Source organism: Ursus arctos, unplaced genomic scaffold (genome assembly GCF_023065955.2).
Source record: "Ursus arctos isolate Adak ecotype North America unplaced genomic scaffold, UrsArc2.0 scaffold_10, whole genome shotgun sequence".
NCBI classification, from domain to species: domain Eukaryota; kingdom Metazoa; phylum Chordata; class Mammalia; order Carnivora; family Ursidae; genus Ursus; species Ursus arctos.
This window is the reverse complement of record NW_026622764.1, coordinates 57,038,659-57,050,781: the sequence shown is the minus strand read 5'-3', so window position 1 is coordinate 57,050,781 and position 12,123 is coordinate 57,038,659. Positions and strand designations below refer to the sequence as shown.

The window sequence follows — 12,123 nt, the reverse complement described above, 5'->3', positions numbered from 1 at the left end:
ATGCATGGATTTTAATATTTGTGAGATGCATTAATTTAAAAATAATGTAGAACTGATTGAGTAGTTGCTAAAGAAGTATGCTGTGATATAAGTGCAGGTTGGTAGGTAATCTAATGATTAGCATATATATAAGGCTCAGTTTGTTTAAACGTGTTCGCTTCTACATAGGACAAAAAATAAGTGTTATGCAGATAAGCCAGTAAACTGCAGATATACATATATTTCCAGTTTTAACTTTCTACTTGATCTGAATTTTAACATCAATATTAATACTTTTTCAGTTAATTTCTATTATTAAAAATTTCAGTAAATATTGTATTGGAGACTACACAGTATGCCCTCTGAAATTGTAAGTTGAAAAGGATTTTAGAAATCATTCGGTCTTTTTTTTTTAAAGATTTTTATTTATTTGACACAGAAAAACAGAGAGTGTGTGCCCACCAGTGCATGAGCAAGGGGGAGGGGCAGAGGCAGAGGGAGAAGCAGACTCCCCACTGAGCAGGAAGCCCAATGTGGGGCTCCATCCCAGGTTCCTGAGATCATGACCTGAGCTGAAGGCAGACAGCTTAACTGACTGAGCCACCTAGGCGCCCTAGAAATCATTCAGTCTTCTATCTAATTTATTTTGACTTAATTCCATAGACAAACTATAAACTTAAAAGAAGATTGATTTACCCAAAATGATATATTATGTGAATTGGCACATGTTGCTGCCATTACAAACAATTGAAATCCCATAAAATATAGAAATATATTTGCTAGTAGAGAATTTTTGTTTGTAAAAAGCCAGATAGCAAGAGTTTATATCTGAGGTAGTGGCAAGTAGGTAGCATTTATGCTAATGAATTCCCATTCCCAACAAGCATACAAACCTTAACATTTGACATTGAACTCTTTCCCATCTAGCTGACTTCTTGCTTTGGTAAGTAGATAAAAGCTAGCATACCATTTACAATGTATTTGCTAGGCTTTTATAGTAATAATGCATCCCCAAATTTGAATCTTAAGATTGGGAGGCATGATGTTGATCAGAACTACTGGTGTTTAATTGTGTGTGTGTGTGTGTGTGTGTGTGTGTGTGTGAGAGAGAGAGAGAGAGAGAGAGAGAAAGCTGTATTGTCACCAGTTAATTTTGTTACCAAATCCAGAAGGTAGCCTGTTACTGGTTTGTAGTATGCACATTTAATTCATGTTCTCCTTATCCAGAACAAAAGAGATGAACACTTACTGAAAAAAAGAAATGTTCCCCAAGAAGAAAGTTTAGAAGATTCAGATGTTGATGCTGATTTTAAAGCAGTAAGTTACTTTGGTGTTATAAAGTGTTTTTACAGTAATTTTTATTATGAGCAGAGAACTTCATTTTATTCTACGACCACTTTTACTATGGTAATTAATGTATATTAACTCATAACTTTAGTAAATAGACTTAATAAATGTAATTTTGTTTAAAAAAAAAACTCTTCCCTGAACTGTCTTTTTTTCCTTTTAAGCAAAATGTGACACTAGAAGCTATATTGCAGGTATGTTATTAATTTAATATAATTCTCATTTTGAAGTATTTTGAAATTGACATTTTTAAAATTTCTTAAATTTACATTTGGTGTTACAGAATGCCACAAGTGATAACCCAGTGGTCCAGTTAAGTGCTGTTCAGGCTGCAAGGTAAATACTAATTTGTCCAGAGAGTTATTGTAGGTGTCTTAGCTGGTAGTCTAGAAGTAATACATTGTTGTTTCTGTTCATAGTTTGAAAATTATAGTAATTAATTTCTTATATTTCTTTTTCTAGAAAGCTATTATCCAGTGACAGAAACCCACCAATTGATGACCTAATAAAATCTGGGATTTTACCAATTCTAGTCAAATGTCTAGAAAGGGATGATAAGTAAGTATGGATTTGAGTCTCTGTTCACTTTTTTCAGTTAACTGAAAATTTAGGATTATAATTTAACTAATGGGTTCAGTTAGGTTTTGCATTTATTATGTTTTTCATTTATCATACATTTTCATGTAATTTTCTAATTCTATGATCATATTCAGAAGACTAATAAAGTACTTCTTTTTTTGTTTTTGAAGTATGTGTATATTTTCTAGGAAAATTTTAGCTTCTGTTTATTGCCTATTCTAACTTACCTCAAATATTTATAGTCTTTATTTATTTTGTTTTTGTTTTGAGTAATATTTTAAAACAACCCAAATAGTGTTTGAGTCACTCTTTGCTTATGAGTCTATATATAGATTAACCTCATGACTGAGTCAACATGAATGGTTTCCAGAACTGAGTGGCTTTTACCCTGGGAATATTCCAGCTGATCCACTGATCTTCTGAAAAGTCTTTAATAGAACCCCAACCATGACTAATTGTCTAATAACATGCTTTTTATTTGTGGTAAATTAAAAATCAGGTTATACTTTTCCAGCACAGAAAGGGAAAAACACTACTTTGTATCTTTTGAGGTATGGCCTCATTTCTGTTAATGTTTAGAGATATCCCAGTGTGCTGTATCTTAAACTCATCAATTTGAATTAACTGGGAAGAACATAAATTTGAACTCCAAAATATTTTATTTATTTATTTTTAAAGATGTTATTTATTTGACAGAGAGAGACTATAAGCACGGGGACCAGCAGGCAGAGGTAGAGGGGGAAGCAGACTCTCTGCTGAGCAGGGAGCCTGGTGTGGGGTTCGATTCCAGGACCCAGGATCATGACCTGAGCCAAAGGCCGATGCTTAACTGACTGAGCCACCCAGGTGCCCCACGAACTCCAAAATATTTTAAAACAAATGCTGATTTCGCTTTTGAGAACATTTAGACTAAAATTTGGTATATTTTGCTAAATGTTTTCCAAGGAATTTTCAGTTGACTAGATAAAATAGTGAAATGTAAATGTTGCCACAAAGGGATTTTTATTATTTAAAAATACTTTCTTCTGCTTTCGTTGTGTGCTACAGCCATCCTTCCAAAAATGCTTAAAGCACACTTACTTTATGCAATCTTGTATATTTTCTGTAACAAGTATTTAAGTAAAAATAAGTTTTATTTCAGCTGTTTAAAAAGCAGTCTATTCTACCTCTACTTTTAGGGACCCCCTTTTTCCCTTGATCTCCTTCTCTTTTCTTTACTTTACATTCCAGCCTTTGGCAGAGGCTCATTTGTGTGTGTGTGTGTGTGTGTGTGTGTGTGTGTGTGTGTGTGTCTGTGAAATATAGCATATATACAAAAATTATGCTAAAATATATATGGGCCTGTACAACTACCACCCAAAGCAAAAACAAAATTGTCAGTGGTTTGGATTTGACTTTATGGATTTGTCATGGGAAATTGTGTTATCATAAAAATCCCATAGACTTTGGAGCCAAATAGACGTTGGTTTAAATCTAGAGTTTACTATTGACCAAAACCCAAGTGGCTTTTGAGCCTCACATACCTCATCAGTAAAAATTAGGTGGTTGTGAGGAATGGAAATAATATACACAAAACACTACATATCAAACTTACAATAAATGCTCATTTATTGTTTGCGTATTACACTCATTATTTTTCTACATCTTCTCTTCTTCTTTTTTTCCGAATGTTATCTTAGAACACTCCCTGCTTTATAATTTTATTTTTTTTATCTCACTGTTTTCTCATTTAAGGCCCTCAAGACTAGCTTAATATAATAACCCAATAACCCTTTCTTCTTCCAGACAAGAACAACATAAACTCATCATCTTTGATCTTATTGTCCCTTTGCTTCTTCTCTGCCTCTAATATTCCCGGCTTTTGCCGAAATTCATCATGTAGTTCTTATCTGATACTCCCATTTTCTTATCTGGCCCATCTTTTTTTACCTCACTGCTTGTTCTATCTCTGACATTTATTCTCCTTAAAATCTTTTTCCTTCTTGGATTTCTCTAACCTTGTAAGTAACAACCTCACTTTCTTTGATATTTATAGAGCTTTCTTCTAAGTCCCTAACCTTTGGCTGTCCTCAGTTTTTGCTCACTACCAACCCCTCCCACCTTGGTATTCTCTTCAAAGCAACTTACATTCTTTCAGCCATCTCTCCTAGCTTGATGTACATAATTTCCTTTTAACAGGTCTTTCCATCAGCCTTTAACCTTTTTTTATCTATTCTACATACCGTGGACTCTCCAACATTATTTTCTTGACTCTCCTTTTCAGTAGCCCTCTGTACTTAATATGTCTATAAAATACATTCCAAGTTCTGAAGCTTGGAATTTGAGTTCTACTCCCCTTCACCACCGCTCCCTGCCCCCCCATACACAAACACTTGATAACCTACCCTTCCAGTTTCATCCCCTGTTACATTTTTGCATACTTTCTTAGCTTCCGCTCTCTTGATCTGTACCTTGTCATCTGTACACATCATGGTCATCCCACCTGTGATACTTTTATTTGTATTTCCAGCTGTTAGTGCCTTTCTTTCTTTATCTGTCTTTGAAAAGCTAGTTCAGTTTTCACTTTCTTTGTGAAGTCTTTTATCACAATTCTAAATTGTAATGATCTCATCTTTTCAGTAAAATTATGCAACCTTGTAATATCTCCAATATGTAAAGCAGATGATATAGTGGATCAGATGGGGTCTCAGCTTTAAGACCAGTCTAGAGTCTGTAGTAGTATTCAAGTGAAATGGTGAGGGCCTCAACTAGTACAGTGATTCTAAGAGTGATGCTATGACTACGAAATAATTAGGGGATAAAATTGACATGACTTTTTGATTAGATGTTTATGGGAGAGGAAGGAGTCAAGGAAAATAATGACTGGCTAAATGTTGAAACTACCAGTGGACATAAACAAGTAGGTTTATATTGACTGACTTTGGAAGCCAGTGAGACAGTCAGGTGGAGATACCCACCAGGCAGTTGGGTATAACAAGGTGAAATTCAAGGACAGGGTAAAGGATAATCGTATAGGTCTATGGGTCATAAATTTAATTGGTAGTTACGTGTCTCAAGATTTTTTATTGTGTTTTACAGTCCTTCATTACAGTTTGAAGCTGCTTGGGCGTTAACTAATATAGCATCAGGAACTTCTGCACAGACTCAAGCTGTTGTACAGTCTAGTAAGTAAATTAATATCCTTACTCGCTGGGAGTTTTTAAAAAATAAAGGCAAGGAAGTGGAGTTTTATTGTAAAGACTGAATTTTATCTTACAACATTTTAAACTAGTGAATTTTATGAGTTACTTTTGATGGTTGGTATCTTTCCCATAGCTATCATTAATCTATCACTAAATAATTTTAATTGTGGTTGCTAAAAAGTGAACAAAGTTTTATCTTTTTGGGTAGAGACTATCTCCTAACAGCAGGTTTTAAATTTTCTGTTTGTAGTACCTCCAGTGTGCTGAGTAACTTACACCTTTTAACTTGTAACATACATTTTTAAAATTTTGCCCACCTCAGGATGGGCTAACTATGATTAGTGTGTTGATCCAAACTGACAAAAGAAAGCTCTTTGAAAAAATTAGTTGTCACCAAGTACTCCATGTGTGGGATGCTTTAGGGGGCACTGGAGATGATTTTAAGTAGTATGATACAGCAATAAATTACATCGAATCAGTTAGTGAGAATACCACTCTCTTTCAGATATTTCAAAGGAGAAAGTTCCCAGTTAGATATTAGTTGTACCAAAAAGGTAGCAGGTTTTAGACTAGGGCTTTTAATGGAGACTAGTAGGTACAATTTAATAACAATGTTTTATTTGCATATTGAATTTTTTGGTTACTTTCTATTTGTGATACTGGTAAGTGATATTGGTCTTCTATTTATAGAAGTGATAAAATTGTTAAATTACAAATGTGAGGTCAGTTGAAAGCCTCATGCATTGCTGGTGGGAATGTAAAATGGTGTGGCCTCTTTGGAAAACAGTTTGTCAAAAGGCTAATCATAGAGTTACTATATGACCCAGCGGTGCCACTACTAGGTGGACCCCACATGAAAACATGCCCACATAAAGACTTGTATGAGTACTCATAATAGCCCAAACATGGAAGTAATCCCAGTATTTTTGAGGTTCATCCATATATAGCACCTATCAGTGTTCCATTCTTTTTTATTGCTGAATAGTATTCCATTATATAACACATTTTGTTCATCTACTTATATCAGTTAATGGACACTGGGATTACTTCCATATTTAATTTAAGTGTTAAGTAAATAATACAGGTAGTGCAGATATACAACAAAAAATCCTGGAAGTAGTACTCAATTGACTGAAATTTAAGAAAAAGTAATCTAGCTTATGTTTAGTTTCCTACCTGGAGTGAGTATGATACCAGTGTTTTAGAACCTACATTAACGTGTAAATTATGTAGGAGTAAAGATAATAATGATAAATTATTTTAATACATAAGGTAAGCCTGATATGGGAATGATCAGTTCTTTAGGTAAAATCCCATATCAGCAATTGGGATCATATTGAGTAAAGTAGTATATTCTAAGTTTATGTGTTTGGGGGTGGGGGGATCTCTCTTTTTTTTTTAAATGCATTATAGGAAAAATTTCATGCTGCTGTTTTTAAATGCATTATAGGAAAAATTTCATGCTGCTGTTTTCTTTTGGTTAATGATATCTAATAGCAGCTTTTAAATCTTGTCAGTAGGTGTGTTACTTTGAATATTACGAGGGGGAAATACTAAAATTAACTTTTTTAGGGTAAAGGTATTTGCCACATTCATTCAGTGAACTGTAATTGGGTAACCATAGTGTGCCAGGCTCTGTATATTTTATCAGCTTATTTAGTCTGAAATCTATAAACTCTTCAACATTTTGCAGTAGCAATATTTGTTTTTATTATAGATGCCGTACCTCTTTTTTTGAGACTTCTCCATTCACCACATCAGAATGTTTGTGAACAAGCAGTATGGGCTTTGGGAAACATTATAGGTAAGTTGGATTTAGGTTTAAAAAGACTCCAATTAAGAATCTTAATTAACTTTTTTCCTACATTGGCATAGCCATTACATCCTATGTTTCCTCTAATTTTAACGTGGGTTGACTGTCTTCGTGTCTCATAAATACTAACTTAAGATGGTACCTCTTGAAACAGATATGCAATTTGCTATCAGGATTGGTAGGTTAAATTTGTGTTCTCCAAATCAAAATCTGGAGAAACAGCAACACTTGCTGCCCTTGACTAATGGTGAGGAAACATAGAACATCAGTGTCCCAACATGAGCCATTGCATACATTTCAGACTTTCTCATCCTGAATGTAATTTTTTTTTAAATACAATTTTCATTTCTGTAGGTGATGGTCCTCAATGTAGAGATTATGTCATATCACTGGGAGTTGTCAAACCTCTTCTGTCCTTCATCAATCCCTCCATTCCCATCACCTTCCTTCGGAACGTCACATGGGTCATTGTCAATCTCTGCAGGAATAAGGACCCCCCACCGCCTATGGAGACAGTTCAGGAGGTAAATGAAGAATTGCAAAGCCCAGATGGTATATTTTCCCTATGTTTATGCTTTAGATTTTCATTCAAGGAATGAAATAATGCATATACTGATTTCATTGCAGGTATGAGATTTTTTAAGTAACATATCATATTTAATTTTTGACTCCTATGAAATGAAAGTTGAGTATCTTATGGCACCTGACAAAATGTTAGTCCACCCTAATTCTTATTTTTTAATGACTATTTTCATAAAAACACAACTTTCAAAAAGAAAAATACAAAAGGAGAAAACCAAATCTCAGAAGTTTTATTACTACATTGCATTTTTGGTTTATTACTAAAAAAATAAGGGATTGCTACAGATAAAACTAGTGTACTTATATGCAAATGTTCTTGAGTGAATTTACATTAAGTCCAATTGAAATTTCTCTAGATATACAAAATCAGTGTTCTTAACTATGCGACATACTTTGTGTTAAATCTACTAATTAAAACAAAGTAAAATCTTTTCTATTTACATTTAAGTTGTAAATGGATCTGAGTATTTTAAGTTTTTTAAAATTCTATGCAACCTTTAATCATTTGACTGTGTTGAAAAATGTTAACTATGAACCTTTATATTTAACATCGTTCACCAGCTTCTGGGTTTTGCTGTTATGGAAAGGGTACTTAGTGTGATTTCCCCCCCCAGATTTAAAAAAAAGGATATGCAAGGCCTGAATTCAGCAAACTGTATATTTTGTACTGGTTATAATTTTCTTGACTAAATCTGAAGTCAGAAACTTTAATTTGACTGAAGTAGCTAATTAAATAAAATCTTCCCTTTCTCTTTAAGCAGAGTAAGTGAGATGACAGTTTTAGGAATAGCTTTTTTTAGGGTCACCTGGCTGTCTTAGTCGGTAGAGCATGCGACTCTTGATCTTGGGGTTGTAAGTTTGAGCCCCATGTTGAGTATAGAGATTACTTAAAAATAAAATCTTTACCAAAAAAAACAGCTTTTTTTTTTTTTTTAGCTAGCTCTACTGAATAGTTGCATCTTCATTCTTTCCACTTGACATTAATGTTACAAAGAAAGTTACTTTTCAAAACTGTTTTTCCTTTAAGGTGCATTAATCTCTGCCAGATTTATTTGGTTATTTTATTTGGACATCTGAACTATGGTTTTTCAGATTGAATTGAAATCAGATTTTCATTTTCCTAATAGAGATTCAAACAAGTTTAACGTCTTTTCTTGCTCTGCGAGTAGTATTTACTGCTTTTTGTATCACAGTTATTCATTTTTACAAAGACATATTCATCAACTCTAGTGTTATTTATCATTTATCTTCTTTCCTCAGATTTTGCCAGCATTGTGTGTCCTCATATATCATACGGACATAAATGTAAGTAAAGTCGAATCTTAGATTTGGGATTTTGCTCTTGATGGGACTAGAAGGATTATTTAATTTTTAGACTTTTGTAAGTGTCAGCATTTATTTTATTAACTTGTGAGGCTTCCACAATGTATGACTTTTTCAGAAATAGGATTAAGGTTATATTAACTTTATATCTTAAATCATCCATATAGCAAAAGTGCTAACTTTAGAGAAATTTCACATATGTAGGTATTTATCTGTATCATTCATATTATTTTAAGTATCAATATTCATAAAGTGGTAAAAACTTTATAGAGCACCTTCATATTTCTTTAAACCTCATTAGTTGGTTAAGCATCCAACTCTTGATTTCGGCTAAGGTAGTGATCTTAGGGTCATGGAATTGAGCCCTGTATTGGGCTCTGCATTGGGCTCCGTGCTTGGCACTGAGTCGGGTCGTCCCTCTCTCTCCCCCCTTTTGCTCTCTTTCTTTCTCAAGTAATTAAATGAAATCTTTAAAAAAAAATCTCATTTGATTCTTATAATAGGATAGATATTATGCCACCATTCTATAGAATAAGAAACTGGGCCTCAGGGACAGATTAAGTGATTTATCCAAGGTTGCAGAGCTTATAAGAATCGAAATTGATGTTCACAACAGAGGTCTTCTAAAAAAAAACAAAAACAAAAAAAACCTGAGATCTTCTGGTGGCAGATCTTGTGTGCTTTCTGTGAAACCACACTGCCTCCCAGGATACCTTTGGAGGGATAGTATTGAAGAATATCAAGTATGGTTTTAAATGCAAAGGCATTTTCAGATTTGGTCATTACATAAGATTTAGTTAAGAATTTACACTATATATTCTGGCAGAGTTTTTTATTAGATAAGCTGAAAACTCTCCTTAACGTAGCAAAGCAAAATGTTACTCTTCCGTGGAGTAAGATAATGAATGAATTTCAGTGAATCTAGAATTGATTCTAGTTTTCATCTAGCAATGATTGGCTTCTCTTGTTCCAGCTAAGATCTCTTTCTGATTTGCTGTATATTTGTGTTTTTATAATCCTGTCTTTATTTACATACACATACAATACAAATGTATGCGTGTTTGCCAGAATTATGTGTGTGATTTATCATTGGGATGAAGAAAATACATCTTTGCTAGCATTGAACCACATTTCTCTAGTTCATTTTAGAACTTTAAGCTCTTAGGAAGGAATCTTTTTGCAACTAAAGTAACTTGTCATTTGTGACATATTAGCCTGAAATGTCATAAAAATTAAGTGAAATCTGTTTAGCCATATACTATCCTATTTTCAAAATGAATATAAAGTGACTTAGTAAAAGTCAAAAAAATAATTATATAAAAAATGTATTTGTTGCTAAATTTAATTCTAAGCATTCCAACAGCTAAGATTAAAGGGAAAATAACCAAAATATCTGATATTGCCATCAAGACTTTTACCCCAGGACATTATGGAATTGTTTACAGCCAAAAGAAATCTTCCACCATCTGTTGATGATGTTTATTTGAAAGCCAGGGGTATTAAAATGGCAAAGTGCTGAGTTAAGGTATATTTGTCAAGTTTAACAAACACTCATGGATTATTAACCACTTTAGGCAGAATTGTGCCGTGAATTATAGGCTCAAAGATAAAGAGGGGCGCCTTGGTGGCTCAGTCGTTAAGTGTCTGCCTTTGGCTTGGGGCATGATCCCAGGGTGCTGGGATCGAGCCCCACATCAGGCTTCTCCGCTGGGAGCCTGCTTCTTCCTCTCCCGCTCCCCCTGCTTATGTTCCCTCTCTCGCTGGCTGTCTCTCTCTCTGTCAAATAAATAAATAAAATCTTTAAAAAAAAAAAAAAAAAGATAAAGAAGACATAGAGACCCTGCCTTCTAAGACCTTTACATTAGTAGCAGGTAAAAAGAGTTTAAAGGAATGAACTTTTGTTGATGACTTGCTATGCTGAACCTATTTCTTTAACTTCCTTTTACCTTATTAGCACCCTTATGGGATAAGTTTTATTCTCCTATTTTACAGATAAGGAGTTTAAAATTCAGTAAAGTAAATTAACCAACTAAGGGCCTATATGATAAATAAGAGCCATAGCTAAGACTTGAAGCTATGTCCAAGGCCTGTGCTTTTTTTAATACCACGATCACATAAATACACAACATGGTGTCAAAACAAAACAAAACAAAAGCGAAATAGAGGAATGACCAAAATGCTAATTATGAGAGTGCATGTTCTCTCTGGTAACAAGAAAGCTTCACTGAGAAAGTAGCATTTGAAACAAGTGTGATGTGGAGAAAGATGGAGGTAGAAATGACAACAGAGGTAACAAAGATGATTATTTTAATAGCTAACATTTATTAAGGGTTGTAAATGTGCCAGGCATTGTTTTAAGCACTTTTCATATATTAACTCATTTATTCCTTATGAAAATGAAATTGGTACATCATTATCTCTCTCTTACAGACGTGGTAAAAGAGGCAGATAGTTAAGTAATCTGTCTAATGTCATACAACTGGGACAATTAGTATTTTGTCAACTTGAAAAGTCATTTCAGGTATATGAGGAAAGATATTAAAGACTCAGGAGCATTCTTGGAGGTTTTGGAGAATACAGGTAGCTAATAACCCAACACATTTGCTGGGAAGTTGAGTTGCAGGGTTTTGAATCCTGTGTTAAGCAGTTTTGGCTTTATCTTGTGATCAGTGCAGAGTAATTGAAGATTTTTAAATAGAGGAGTGATGTGCTCATATCTGTTATGGTCAGATAACTTAGAAGAGGTATGCAGGGTTTAGAATGGGGGAGGTATGGATGTAAGTAGTCTCATTTTGCTATCATAATTGGTTTAAAGAAGTTGGTGAAGGTCTGAATTAGAAATAGTAATGGTTAAGAGAGGAAAAGTTTGGGTGTTAAGAGAGAAAATAAGTAGAACTTCGAGAGGAAAGGATCAAATTGAAGGAAAAGTAAAAATTGCTTTGGTTTCTAATTTAGCAGTCCACCTGGATAATAATGCCATAACCATCAGAAGGAGTAAAGCAAAAGGATGAGACTGGTAGAGAAAGATGATGAGTCTATTGTAGGTCAGACACATTGATTCTGATTTACTTGTTCCTTCATAGCAGTATTCTGAGAAAGAAGATGCAATATAGACTTGAGATTTATCAGTATTTAAGGGCTTTATGAAAATATGGAAAAAGGGCTAAAAGTTGAATTCTAATAATGCTCTGCATTTGAGCAGTGACATCAAGGGAGGGAGAGCCAGCAAAGCAGTTGTTAGAACTAGAGAGATGGAAGAATAAGTTATAAAAACAAAGAGTAGGGAAAAATACGGCAGAAATTTAGCAGTTTCTGAAT

General features: G+C 33.9%; 1 protein-coding gene across 1 annotated transcript in view; it reads left to right on the top strand.

Annotated features, from left to right (window-relative positions):
* The window catches only part of KPNA3 (karyopherin subunit alpha 3), an 89,078-nt gene that overhangs the window by 61,531 nt on the left and 15,424 nt on the right, over positions 1-12,123 (top strand). The window contains exons 3-10 of the mRNA XM_026493226.4: positions 1,207-1,296; positions 1,491-1,520; positions 1,610-1,662; positions 1,789-1,884; positions 4,984-5,069; positions 6,805-6,891; positions 7,255-7,424; positions 8,743-8,787. Of these exons, the coding sequence (XP_026349011.1) occupies positions 1,207-1,296; positions 1,491-1,520; positions 1,610-1,662; positions 1,789-1,884; positions 4,984-5,069; positions 6,805-6,891; positions 7,255-7,424; positions 8,743-8,787 (657 nt within the window). The remainder of the gene's footprint in view (positions 1-1,206; positions 1,297-1,490; positions 1,521-1,609; positions 1,663-1,788; positions 1,885-4,983; positions 5,070-6,804; positions 6,892-7,254; positions 7,425-8,742; positions 8,788-12,123) is intronic.